Source organism: Trichosurus vulpecula, chromosome 2, assembly GCF_011100635.1.
Source record: "Trichosurus vulpecula isolate mTriVul1 chromosome 2, mTriVul1.pri, whole genome shotgun sequence".
NCBI classification, from domain to species: domain Eukaryota; kingdom Metazoa; phylum Chordata; class Mammalia; order Diprotodontia; family Phalangeridae; genus Trichosurus; species Trichosurus vulpecula.
In genome coordinates, this window is record NC_050574.1 from 443,315,026 (window position 1) to 443,329,730 (window position 14,705).

Here is a 14,705-nt window from a genome sequence, read left to right on the forward strand (position 1 = left end):
AGAGTAATTAGGAAATCTGAATTTCATATTTCCTGATATATACATGTGTATATATACACACATGCATATATATATATATGTGTGTGTGTGTATACATATATGTATATATGCATATATACATATATATACATACACATATATATTCTTAAATTTTGATCCAGGTTCTATTCTGTAAATGAAAAGTGCAAGTAAGAACTATGGGGACAATTTTTAAAAGTAAATTTATTAATCATATTTTGATATCATTGTGTACAATCTCAATTATAAATTATGTAATTCATAGAAAAATTCACAAGGTGCTAAAAATAGTTTAAACAGTATTTTTTTCATTATTGTTTACAATTAATTCAACCTACCTTGGTAGAAATGTAACTGTGTTAAAGTAGCTCTCCCTCTTCCCAATTCCCCCAAAAGATAATTTCACAATAACTTACTATGATAGCATCATTGATATCAGCTGTCAGTTAGAATTCGAACAATCATAGTAACAAGTTAAATACGCAGAAGAGTAGCATGATCAGAATTGCAAATGAGTATCACCAATTTTTAAAAGTTAGGATAATTTTCAAAAGCTTTGTTTTGAGCATCAAATGATGAAATAATTGGGAGGTAATATTTAACAAGTAAAAGCTTGAAAATACTTTTTCACATGGGTTGTAACTGTCCAAGGTTCACTTAAGTGAAGTGGGAAACATGTTAGCAATAGATCAGTAAATAGTTAAGATTCAGATACAGAAAACACTGTGAAAAAGAAATTCACATTTTATTGGCCGGCCCCTTTTTTATGCTGTTTTGCAAACAAGACTCAATATAAACATAAAAACAGGTCTTACTTATTAGATTATCGCTTAATATTTTGTATCTTATTTACAAGAAAAAATTTTGCACAAAAAAAATACATCCAAGAATTATGGGTACGTCTAATAGTAAAGGTAGAATTACTTACTTCCCTGTCCCCAAACATGCAAACACCCACATACATACTCAATAAAGGAAAAGTGCTTTTAAGAGTGAACATTATTTAAAACCACATTCTTAGACTTCATCGTACTTGATTATAAAAATACAGTTAAATTAAATGTTGTATGGAAATTCACTGTCTATATTGTTACTAAATATTCTCATTGTCATTAAAGAAGAAACACAGTTAAATTAATTTTAAGATGGTTTTAATTAGTTTCAAAGAAAGACTAGATAAAATCTTTAAAAGACATAAACAGGAATAATTCTGTCTTCCAAAGTAAAAATTACTATGTACTGTGAAGTTGGTAAACACATGTGGGCCTAACAAAATATTTTGACTTTCCGTCCAAATTCATTTTTTTCTTCAGGTTTTTTTTTTAAATAATGATTTCCAATATAGCTAAAATTCAGTCAGATAAAAATCTTTATTTGGACCAATACTTGGAAGTTAAAACAATGTTCAGCATTTATCCAATTATGATATCGAAGTTAGAAAAGTATGACACATAGTTGAATCTAGAACAGGATGTGTTTTCATCTACTGACATGGAATATGTGTTTCAATTATAAATGTTGTTAGCTCTTCAAGAAAAAGTACCTCCTGGAAATTAATGTGCATAACAACTCTCCCATAATGTACATAGTCATTATCCCCAAAATATTTGTGTACATGGTAGTCTACTTAAAACTCAAACCCATTTTGACGAAGTGAGTGCAATGTACTCTTTATTTTCAAATGCTACACTGTATATGTACAATCTGTGGCCATACAAGGTAAAAAACACAAAAAGGAGAGGTGAAAAAAGGAGACAAAAAGGAAGAAAACAGTCCTTCCCCACAAGAGCCAAGCAAAAATACCAGAGGTTTTAGTTATATTGGTGAGAATATTTAAGTAACTGAAGAATTTCAGTTAGGTGAAATAATTTACAGAAATATATTTAAACTATGCTATTGTTAAATGTCCCCTTTTTTAGAATTTAGAATTGTTCAAGTATAGAGCCTTTGGCCTTCCTACTACACAGGAAAGAGTCCCTTTGGGGACCAATGACAAAAATGCACCTTTTTTTTTAAAGCAGTATAGAAGTATCTCAATAGAGTACTTGCAGCCAGAGTACAGAATTTCTAATCCATCAGCATTTGAAAATGTTTGAGAAGTCCTCATAAATGACTAGATCCTGAGGGGAAGAAGACAAGATGACCAAAATAACTGAGCGTCTTCAGTCCTGTAAAGAACCAGCCCAACCTTAATTGCCGATGTTAAAAAAAAAAAAATACACTACATGTTTCTATAGTTCTTTCTGCTGTGTTTTCTTTAATTCAAGCCACAAGACTATCCATTGGGTTCTTATGAGACATGCAGCATGTGGCTTATAAATAAAAATAAAGTTCTATTAGGTAGTATAACACATTAAGAGAAAGAATTGCTAGATTCTCTTGGTACATAAAAATAGATTGCCTCTGGGGAGTCCATGGAATATATTTCAGGTACTTATGGAACACCTAAAACCAAAAAAAAAAAAAAAAAAAAAAAACCAAACATGTCAATAAAACCGAATATTCAAGACCTAAACAATGATGATGGATTAATAGTATATACTAAAAATATGATTTTTCTGTTTTCTAATAGCAAAAATAGAAGGCAATGTAAATTAAACTCAACTGCACAAAAATTTCATGCAAACTGAATGAAGTTAATAGCTGCTCTTAAAGCACTTCACATTGCATTTAATAATACTCAGTCACTGATGTTATTTCTGGTATCAAATATATGTGATGTGACTACAATAACATCACTAAAACAATGAAGATCGTGACCATATTTGTTTTGGTAATCTAACTCAGACTTTAAAGAGGTGCTATAAATCTTAATCTTCCACAAATTATAAGATCTTAACATACTGAGCTGAAGTATTGGATGGAAAATAGACACAATTATTCCTCAGCATTTTTTTCTCAATTTCTTTTTCCTTTACCATATACAGTTATTAATAACAATGGAGTTGCTCCTAAAGGTGCATCAAATTAAATTTAGAGAGCTCTCTCAAGAACATTCACAAAACCTCTGTAAGGTAAAAAGGGTTAAGGTATTAGTCATTGCCGTGTAGAAGCAAGACAATCTAAGTGTATACTGAATCTGGGTAATGGGTAATATAATATTTACCTCTTAAATGCAAGTGCAACTTATCCACAATTTTCTCAGTAATTAAATGGAATAAATGCTTCGGAAAGAGTCACTTGGAATGATACCATGAAGGCATTTATTTTTTTAAAACTTCAAGTATAAAGCTTAAAATTTTTCCCTTTACATAATGTTAATTTAAATAATTTCTATTCTAACTTTAAATACAGTGCTGAACTGATTATATGCTCAAAACTTAAAATTTATCATTCATAATTTAGGAGGTTAAATGATTAAGGAAATGTATCACGATTATTGGTACAAGAAAAAAATCATCACAGTTAAGATTATTAAATTTTTTAAATTATTTTGTAAGGTTATTTACTGTTGATTCATTATTGTTGATTCATTTTGCTCTGAAAGCAAGGACGGTCAGCTATTATTCATTTTTAAAAGACATTATTAATAGTTCAGCTTTCACTTGCAAAAGATAATGCAGTGAAATAGTCTTTCAGATTTTAGCCACAAGGAATTTGGGCAACAATTTAGAGAATTTCACCCAAAACAATAAGTAGTTATAATTAAGAAGAAACACCTCCTTACATTTGGGGTTACTATAACAACAACCCAGCATAATTAAAAGACTTCTCAAGTGATTTACTTTAGCAAGTTTTCAACATCTATTTAAAAAAAAAGATTCAAGTGTACCAATATTTTCCTCACAAAATTAGATACTAACTTTCAGCAACCACCCTGAATTTCATTTCATAGATGTAATAATAATCAATTTTGCTTGGTTTCTGTATATGATATTGGGATGCACCAATCTTTGCCCCCAAAGTATAATTCTTCTCTCCTTTAAAATAGTATTTAAGCTATTTTTCTCTTCTTCTGATTTTCCCTAGAAACAATGGGTCTAACTAGATAGACCTAAGATCTGTTTTCTAGGTTCTTCTATACTGAAATATCAAAAAGAACTGAAAACCTTTTCTGTTGAGTTATCACAGACAAATACATTTAAACTACCTAGTAAAATTTTCTAATTCAAATAATAACTAACCTGAGATGTACCTTGCTCCGATTAACATTACCATGCTAGTCACTATAAAAAAGCCCAATGGCACACTACAGAAGATATTAGGGTCACCTGCTGTCATCCAGGGAAGAGGAAATTCCAGTCAAGCAAACCGAAAGAGAGACACATTAAAAAGTGCAAATTTGTGTTAAGAATCACATGAACAGCAAAACAAGAGTCACGAAATCATACAGTATATTTTCAAAAGCTAGCAAGGTTATATTAAATCAAAAATATAATCAATATTGAAAGCTTATGACAGTTGGCAATACACAAAGCATGCAACAATAAGTAAGCCAAGAATATACTTCATATGAGCTAGGCAAATCCAAAAAGAATCTTGGGGGAGTTGAAATTATAAGTTTAGCTTTGCTGCTGAATTATAGAACACACTTAAATGAGTGATGAAAGTTTTCCCAAAAAAAGCTTGAATCACTCTCACAATGGCAATACTTTGGATTCCAGGGATAGTTATATTAACTTACTGAAAATGGACACTAAACCTTATTTTGGCTAAAATAATGGTCCATTTTATGAGAATATTAAGACTTTCTTTTTAAATGAATACTAAAATAGGATTTGGATACTCAGGAGAATTAACTGCTACTATAATTGAAACTTTAGCAGAGCACTGAAAAATGGATATGGTTGCTTAAATAGACAACCTAAATGAAGGGTTGTGCAATTCCCTGAGAAATTTGGTAATGTTAAGATCGTCTTTAATTTGGGTAACAAAAACAATAATTTAAACAGATAATACAATACTCTTTCCGGGACAATGAGGAAATCTCACTTGATCAGATTTAGCTGTATTTTTTTAATGCCATTTGCAGAATATTTTACTATTACAAAGAAGTTACTTGAAAAGAAAGTCTGACAGAAGTACTTAAAGCAAAAGGAAATATAAAAATTCCCATTTTATTTGTACACCAAATGGTAAAGCAATATTCTCCCACCCCCAAATTAATATGAGGGCTATTAGTAAATAAAGCAATATGTAAAAATATCTAGGGAAAAATAACTGCCGATGCATGAAAAGTTGGGATAGTCAATTAAAAAAAAACCTCAACATGTTAATAACATGATCAGATGAGACAAATTATTTTGACAGAAGAGTCTTGTCTCAGTGACTACCCTTTACAATGTGTTCCTGTTTGTCCTGTCTCACAAAACTACCAACATCTCTACAACCCAAAAATACTGTTTTAAGCATTGGATACAATAAATTCGGTTTGGGGAAGGAATCCTAAGACATTTATACATTCACAAATCCCCATTTTTTGATAATTCAGAAGGTTGTGATCTCTTGTGTGAATAATTCCTTGAAAACACTGATTACTCCCCTTCTCTATAACTTAGTAGACAATGTACAGGAGCTAATGTGGCTAAAAAATCATTACTCTGGCCAACCTAGTAAGCCTCTCATTTAGTAGCATCTATTTAAGGAAGAGGTTATCGTTTTGCCAAGGTAGAACACTTGCCCTTGAATATATTTACAATATGTTAAATATTTTGGATAAATTAGACATTTGTTTCAAAATGTTGCTTTGGTGAATTTCTAGAAATTTGTTTAGCATGTTCTTCTGGCTATTTTTGCCTGTCCTAGAAGTATGTAAAGTAAAAAGTGCCTGGGTTAATTCAGTCATCAAAATTTGTGATGTGTTTTAGGTAGTACAGTATGGTGATTTACAAAGTAGTTCCTAGTGCTCTGCACGATTTATTATCTTGCAAGATCTTGAGATATCAATGGTGGAACAGCAAGTCAGGAAATACTACCAAATATTCTTCTTCTCTCCCACTCCCCTTCAAAAGAGAAAAACTCCATAAAGTTTATATAGCTATAAAGAATCACCTCCATGGTGTTTTGAAAACCCTTGTCAAATTCTATGAAGGAAATGATAACGAATTCAAATGCAGTTTCACCAGAAAGATTCAACACAGGAAAGGCATTATAATGGCAAAACAGTTTGACAAATTAGAAAGCCATCTAGCATATAGTTGTCCCGTATTATAAAAATAAGCTTCAAGTTTCTACAGTCAGATACTAGGTAGCAGTTTAAATGCCCTTCCAAGCCAAACAGGATTCTACCTGTATATCTAGGTATTATCAACATAAATGGTTTAAAAGGGAAGCATTTCACACTTCACTTAGGATTCTCATTCTGAATATGTCATACATCTGGAGACTTTGGCTAGAAGAAAGTCCTAACCAAAAGTATATGTTCATTGCAAAACAGTTTTATAAATTGGGTCTTAATCTGCTATGGCATTAAAAAAAAGTGCAGTTTAAAAAAACAAAATAAACTCAAGAAATTTAACTGTTTATACCATCTAGAACACTGACAAGTGGAAATGACCAAACTAAGCAATATTCTTTGTCTTCAATAAAAGTTTTGAACATAAAATTGGAGACATTTTTGTTGGCAGCTGAAGTCTCCAACAAGAAAACTACATGATTATTTATAATCTTGTCCTCACATGAGCTAAGGGAAATAAAGAGGATGGTGCTAATTAAAGACCATGAGTGAGTTCTACTTTAGTAAAAAAACAAAGCTACACACAAGTAAACTTCTTAGAACAATAAATGAAAATTCGATTAAGTTATTTGAGTACAAGAGCAATGTCTTACACTCTTACATGGCCCAAAGCCTAGGCTTATAACAGACATTCAGTGAACACTGATTATTAATACTCAAGTAGCATCAAAACTGCAGGTAATCTTTGCAATAAACAGGATTGCCACTGTCTTGATACAGAAAGCTTATTATCAAAATTTAAGACTTAAAGAAATTGGAATTTTGATTTGAATTAAATTGATTTAATTTTGACTTGCATTAAATTGATTTAATTTTGATTTGTATTAAACTGATTGAATTTTGATTTGAATTAAATTGATTTAATTGACTTCAGAAAAATCTGGAAAGAGACACTAAGTGAGATGAGCAGAAACAAGAGCACACTGTACCCAGTAACAGCCACATTGGGCAATGACTGACACTGATAGACTCGGCTCTTCTCAGCAATACAAGGATCTAAGACAACTCCAAAGAACTCATGATGGCAAATGCTGTCCGTATCCAGAGCAGTAAGTATGGAGTCTGAATGCAGATCGAAGCAGACTCTTTGCTCTTTGTTTTTGTTTTGTTTTGTTTTTTCTTTCTCGTGGTTTCTCCCATTCATTCTAATTCTTCTTTATAACATGGCTAATGTGAAAATATGTTTAATAACAATGAATACGTCAAGCCTTTATTAGATTGCATGCTATCTTGGGGAGTGGGCAGGAGAGGGAAACAGAGAAAATTTAAAACTTATGGAAGTGAATGGTGAAAACTAAAATTAAATAAATTTAAGGGAAAAAACTGATTTAAAGGGAAAAATAGATTCAAATGAACCCTTAATGGATGACACAGTGAAAAAAAGGTTTCAGGGCAATACTGATAAAAATGCAAGGAATATTCCATGTTAGACACTACAAAAATGAACAGAGTTAATGATGGCAAAACAGCAAGGGAAGATTTCTGAACCTGGGGTTTGTGAACTTAAAAAAAAAACCAACCAATTGTTTTTCAACAGACTTGGTTTTCTTTGTAATTTTATATATTTTATTTTGTACTTTAAAACATTATGCTGATGGAGATGTGGGAAAACTGGACCACTAGTGCATTGTTGGTGGAGTTGTGAACTGATCCAACCATGCTGGAGAGCAATTTGGAACTAGACACAAAGGGTTATAAAACTGTGCACACCCTTTGACCCAGCAATACAAGAGATCATAAAAACAGGAAAAGGACCCACATGTACAAAAGTATCTATGTAGTGCTTTTTGTAGTGGTGAAGAATTGGAAATTGAAGGGATGCCCATCAAGTGGGGAATGGCTGGACAAGTTGTGGTATATGAATGTAATGGAATACTATCGTGCTATAAGAAATGAGGAGCAGAAGGACTTCGTAAGAACCTGGAGAGTCTTATATGATCTGATGATGAGTGAAGGGAGCAGAACCAGAAGAATGCTGTACACAACCACAGACACATTGCTTCTGTGATAACTAACTTTGATAGACTAGGCTCTTCTCAACAATGGAAGGTTCTAAGACAGGTCCAAAAGACTTATGATGGAAAAGACTATCCACATCCAGAGAAAGAATTATGGAATCTGAATGCAGATTGAAGCAAACAATTTCCTCTCTCTCTTTTTTTAATGTCATTTTTTATTTTGTTACATCTTTCTCATGGTTCATCTCATGGTTATAATTTGATTATTGGAAAAAGAAGTTTAATGTGAAGGTATACGTATAACGTATATTAGATTACATGCCACCTTGGGGGGCGAAGAGGTAGGGGGAGGAGAAAGAGGGGGAAAATTTGGAACTCAAAACTGAGTGTTGGAACTGAGTGTTGTAAACTAAAAAAAAAATTAATCAATAAAAAAAGAAATGATGAGCAGGCAGACTTCAGAAAAACCTGGAAAGACTCATGTGAACTGATGCAGAGTGAAATGAACAGAACCAGGAGAAACCGTATACAGCAACAGCCACATTTTATGATGACTAACTTTGATAGGCTTATCTCTTCTTAGCAATGTAAGGACCTAAGATAACTCCAAGAGACTCATTATAGAAAATGCTGTCTATATCCAGAAGAACTATGGAATCTGAATACAGATTGAAGCATATTATTTGCTCTGTCTTTTTTTTTTGTTTCTTCTTTCTCATGGTTTCTCCTATTGGTTCTAGTTCTTCTGTACAGCATGACTAATGTGAAAATAGGTATAATATGAATGTACATGTTAAGCCTATATCAATTTACATGCCATCTTGAGGTGGGAGGAGGAGAGAGATGGGGAGGAAATTTGGAACAAAATCTTACAGAAGTGAATTTTGAAAAATTTAAAAAAAAATTAAAAAAAAGAAAACATTATGCGCTAAGAGTCCAAAGGCTTCTCCAGCTGCCAAAGGAGTCCATGACACACACACACAAAAGGTTAAAAAAAAAATCACTTCATTAAAGTCTTTTAAAAAGATAAATCCTATGGAAAATGCTATCTAAATCCAAAGAAAGAACTATTGAGTCTGAATACAGATCAAAGCATACTATTTTCACTTTTTTTTTCATTTCTTGTGGTTTTTCCCTTTTGTTAAGATTCTTCTTTCACAACATGACTAATGTGGAAATATATTTAACATGATTGCACATCTATAACTTATATCAGATTGCTTGCTGTCTTGGGTGGGGGGAGGAAGGGGGAAGGGAGGGTGGACAGAGAAAAAATTTGGAACTCAAAATCTTATAAAAGTGCATATTGAAAACATCTTTAAATGTAATTGGAAAAAATAAAATAATATTTAAGTGGGGGGAAAGGGAGGAAAAGATAAATGCTAAATCCTATGCTAATTTTTTACTATCTCTACTGTGAAGGTTGTGTTTTGGAATATGAACAGAATGTGTTCACACTACTTTTACTAAATTTTCTTATGATTAGCTTATTTCTCTATGCTCTGAATATCACTTTGAAAATAAGGAAATATTAAACTTAAGAGGACTGTCTATAAATAGTTTGCTTTAGGTACAGATCCTACTTAAACGCACCCTGACATTTAGTAACTTTCCTCTTTGAGATTTCTTTGGAAATTAGAAGAAATTATTTTCCAACCAAGTTATATATGCCCAAATCCTTTGAAGCAGCCTAGGAAATTGTTTGCTCCCCTTTAAGAAAAATATTCTGAAATTGCAATATAGTATAATACAGCATATCATTTACTTCATTCATGCCATACCCACATCAGTTAAAGTAATAAATAGTAATAATTTTTTAAAATGAAGCTCATTAATTTTCTTGTCTTTTTTCCTTTTAAAAATCTATTATAAATTCTTTTTCTCTGTAATAGCAGAAGTAGTAAGATAGTGACTGATATAGTAGAACACTTAAAAATTTAATCTTGATTGTTTAGAAAAAATGGGGAAAATCTAGAACATTAACTTTTCCTCTTTTGTAACTAAGCATTCTTCTTTGCCTGATATCTGCTAAGCCAATTAAGTTACTTTTGAATAAATCAAAATCAGCATTAATAGTGACAATAGTTAACTTTTTACCATTTGTAGAAGGCTGTCCTGTAGCCCAGCCCATTGATTTCTGCACAGCTTTTTTCCAAGTGGCATAACGAATTTCACTTTCTAAAATCAAAAAGGAAAATTTAATTTTTACTGTGATGTTTTAGCCATAAAGCATCAACATTGCCCTTTACTCTGACCAAATTATCGTACATGATAAACTGGTACTTCTGTTATAAACTATAATCATTTATCAAGTCTGCTTTTTTAATAGAGAAAAAGCTTTATTATCACAATGAAATAATTAAAAAGAAAAAAATTTACTTATGCCCCTTAATGCTATAACTTCAAACAATACTTTCTTTTTTTTTTTCTCTAGAGGAGAATCTGGAAGCCATAAATTGTGTAAATTGTAAAGTTATTTGAGATTGCAATCAATACATAGTTCAACATTTTGGAATGTACTCTAACATTGTTGAAAGATAAGCAAAATTTCATTTTGAACCTTGTTTTTCAAATACTGTCACACTGGCTTACCTGCATTAGGAAAAGTTTCTCAATTTATATATTAAAGCAAAAATAGGTGTATATTAACTTTTTACTGGCATCATTATAATCTGAGTAATTCATTGCTATAGAAAATATTTTGGCTTCAGGATTTATGCCACTCCTACACTACACCATGTGAAATGTCGTTCAGTCGTTTTTCAGTCATGTATGCTCCTTGAGGTCAGAAGCTGTCTCTCTTTCTGCTTCTGTGTGTATTCCCTACACACAGCCTAGCACCTGGCACATAACAAGCACTTAATAAATGCTTGTTGACTGACTTTTATGTAATTCTTGTCCATTTCTTTCCAAAAAAAATTCCCAAGGAAGCATGAGACCCTTTAGACCCTTTTACTATTTCATGGACACCAACCTAATTCCTGGGTTGTCTGTCTGCTGTCTTTCTCTCTCAATATGAACAGCCCACGTCCTTTTCTAGGCATAAGGACAGGAATATGTTGTTCAGTCATTTGAGTCATGTCTCACTCTTCGTGACCTCATTTGGAATTTTCTTGGCAAAGATGCTGGAGTGGTTTACCATTTCCTTTTCCAAATCATCTTACAGATGAGGAACTGAAGCAAAAAGGGTTACGTGACTTGCCCAGGGTTACTCAGCTAGTTAGTCTCTAAAGCCAAATTTGAACTCATGAAGAGGAGTCTTTCTGGTGCCAGGCCTGATACTCTATCCACTGTGCCACCTAGCTGGCCCTCATCTGAATTCTTCTGAAGATATCCAAGATTTTCAGTAATAACTCACATGATTAGAAATCTACACTAAATATAACACAAACTTCTGGAAGGCAGAGACTGTTTCATTTTTGTCTTTGTTTCCATTGCCCAGCACAGTGCATAACATCATAATGGGCGCTTAATGAATGATCTGATGATTGTATGGGCTATGTGAATTTAGTTAATTAATTGAGCTTAATTATAATCTCTATTCCATCTAAGTTCTAACATGACATTTGTTGATGATTTTGTCATCTATCATGGAATCAACTATAATCTCTCTATATACAGATGAATCCCCACTTCATGTGAACCTCCCTAATCCTTTTCCTAACCTACATCACACCAAATGCCTGGGGAAAATTCCATCTGGAACTTCAAATTTAATATGTCCCAAAAGGAACTTACTACTTTCCTCCATAAGCAAGCTTTTCTCCCTCAATTTCCCTGCTTCTGTTTCAGGCACCCAGGTGTCTGTCAGTCTGTCTCTATCCCTCCCTACTTCCCTCTCTGTTGCCAACTCTTGTGAATTCTACTTCTACATCTTTCATATATCTTTCTTACACGTCTATTTAGTCATGTTAGCTACAGAAAATTAAGTAAAGAACTTCCTTTTTTAAACTGGATACACTCTGGGGAGTCAGGCAAGCACTTTGCTTTCAGTGCTGCACACTGGGTCTTGGGCTCTGCAAAACGGGCTATAAGGAGATTCTTCTGGGAATAGAATTCAAGTCACTCTATTACTTTATTGCCCTCAATTTCCTAGATACAACAGGCTGTAAAAATAAAGCTACCATACATAACTTGTTTTAAAGGGAAGCTACTATAGAGAGGAAATTACCGGAAAGTAATTGTTGTGTCAAAACAAAATGCATTGATAAAACATTTTTATCACCAGTAATTAGATTTTAATTGGAATACATTTTAGTCAGAAAGCTACTTAGCTAAATATTTCATAACCCCATGTGGTTTTATTCTGCAACTTGTGAACTTTATAAACTCCTGAAAACTTCTACAAAATTTTGTTATGGTCCCAGCAAAACTGGACATATTAGAACTATTCAGGTATGTAAAGCACGAAGCAAACTGTAATAAATATAAATAATGAAAGTGATTTGAAAACAACTGTTATTTTCTAAGTTAAGTGAACAGAACCTTTCTTATTGGATATTCTCATCCTGAGTTGAATCTAATTGCCACACTACTCTCTCAATATTACTTAACATATCTCTCATATACAAGTGTCTGTGACTTAATTCCATTTATTAAAGCAGGCGCTGATGAGGACAAGTGATGGAATAGTTAGTTCTACTCTTTTTGCTGCTATCCTCCAGTCCCAGAAAATGTCCTTAACCTCACAATTATTTCACAACAGTGTACGCTGTTAGTGTCAGAGGGAAGAGTTAAGACACTGTGGATGAATGGATCTGAAATCAATCAATATATTTGGAAGGATGCTTCCAAAATACATCTCGTATGAAGAACAGTGCTCTAATACTAAAAAGCCAAATATTTTTATAAGTTTAAAAACAAAAATACCCCACCCTTTCTAAACTATTGAGTGAACCTCAGTTTTGCTGAAGTAGAACAGAAAAAAAAAGTCAAGAAATGCTTAGCACAGTGCCTGGTACTTAATGTTAATTGATTGATGTAACAGTAAGATTTGCTATTCCCATTATAGAAGTAGTTGAAATCACTGAACTTGAAGTCAGAAAATGTGAAATTTAAGTCTTAGCTTTGCCACTGGCTAACTGTATGACCCAGGACCCTTAAGCTTCCATTTTCTCCATCTATAAAATAGGGATGACACTTGCAAGTACATCTAGGCCTGCTGTGAAGGTCAAATGAGATTTACACACGCACACACACACAAACACACACATTCATACACGTATAATGCTTGTAATCATATGATGTAAAAATGCAAATTAATATCAATAAGATCCCATGTATCGATACATATTTTAAATCAATATAAGCATATATTATAAAATATATATACATATGTACATATTTTAAAGCAGTGGTGTCAAGCTCAGAAATGGATGGATTTCCGGTGGGCTCCCTATAGACTTAGAGAACCACAAATAAACATCTAGGTTGTACAGTATTTTTATTACATTTTAACCTAGTTGGGCATACTTTGGGAACTTTGTGGCAGCTTGCCTGAGTTTGACATCTCTGCTTTAAAGCATATTCTTTAAAAGAGTTTGTCTTTACCTTCTTCATTGATCTGAGGTTCAAACCGTTCCATTGTGACAGCTGATAAATCTTCAGGTTCAAGACTCCAAACCCCTACTCCTTCTGCAGCCCCTGCTGCCATGGCAGCACCCAGTGCTGTTGTTTCAGGCATTGAAGGCTTTACTAAGGCAAAAATACGCAGATCAGTATAAGCAACAGTTAGATATACTTAAAATAGCTTTTAAATTTACCATTTTTATTCCTATCAATTTTGGGGCTCAAAATTTTAAGGCATAAATGTTTACTAACCTACTGGTATACAAAGAATATCTGCTTGAAGTTGCATGAGAATTTTATTGTTGGTCATTCCTCCATCTACTTGCAAATGGCTGAGTGGAATTCCACAGTCCTTATTCATGGCATCCAAAATCTTAAATCAATATAATTTTCTAATTAAAATATAGTATCAGATATATTGTAAATAAGCTTTGTAGCATTCATAAAGAAAAATTGTTTTCTATTTCTAGAGATAGGAATTAAAGTTGAAAATATAGGTCAACCACCAATATCTGTACAAAAATTATCTACTCCTCTCTTCTCTACTATCCCATCAATTGTAAAAACTAACTGTAGTAGTAGCTTAAAGGAAACAATTCAGGGCAAAATCTACTGCTTTCACAGCTAACTTTTTATATACATATGCAATATATATATGTATATATACATTCATTTAATGTATAATATACAAATATCAGTGTGAACACATTCACAATGTGTTCTGGGAAAAAATATAAAGAAACCTCTACAGCATTCCTTGGTCAAGATTAATATACAAAATACTATGCATTCATTAAATGGTAAGAAGAAAAGAAAATATGATAAACCTGGGCCTGATATTTTTTACCTCTCTTGTTTGGAAACAAACAGCTTCTAATGCAGCAAAAGCAATATGCTGTTTATTGGTGAACTGAGTGAGGCCACAAATAATCCTGAAAACATAAACAAAAGTTTTAAAGATCAGAATATTAGAAGATTGTCTTATC

The 14,705-nt window shown here is 32.6% G+C and overlaps 1 protein-coding gene across 5 annotated transcripts in view; it reads right to left on the minus strand.

The window, feature by feature from the left end:
• Positions 1–204: 204 nt before the first annotated feature.
• GK (glycerol kinase) overlaps positions 205–14,705 on the minus strand; it is an 85,067-nt gene continuing 70,566 nt past the window's right edge. For 2 of the 5 annotated variants that reach the window (XM_036742991.1, XM_036742989.1), the window contains 6 exons: positions 14,567–14,651; positions 13,972–14,092; positions 13,702–13,845; positions 10,249–10,329; positions 4,143–4,232; positions 205–2,463 (listed from right to left, as the gene is read on the minus strand). In XM_036742991.1, the coding sequence (XP_036598886.1) occupies positions 2,453–2,463; positions 4,143–4,232; positions 10,249–10,329; positions 13,702–13,845; positions 13,972–14,092; positions 14,567–14,651 (532 nt within the window). In that variant the 3' untranslated portion in view covers positions 205–2,452. The remainder of the gene's footprint in view (positions 2,464–4,142; positions 4,233–10,248; positions 10,330–13,701; positions 13,846–13,971; positions 14,093–14,566; positions 14,652–14,705) is intronic. The other 3 variants (XM_036742992.1, XM_036742993.1, XM_036742990.1) reach the window with 2 other exon arrangements.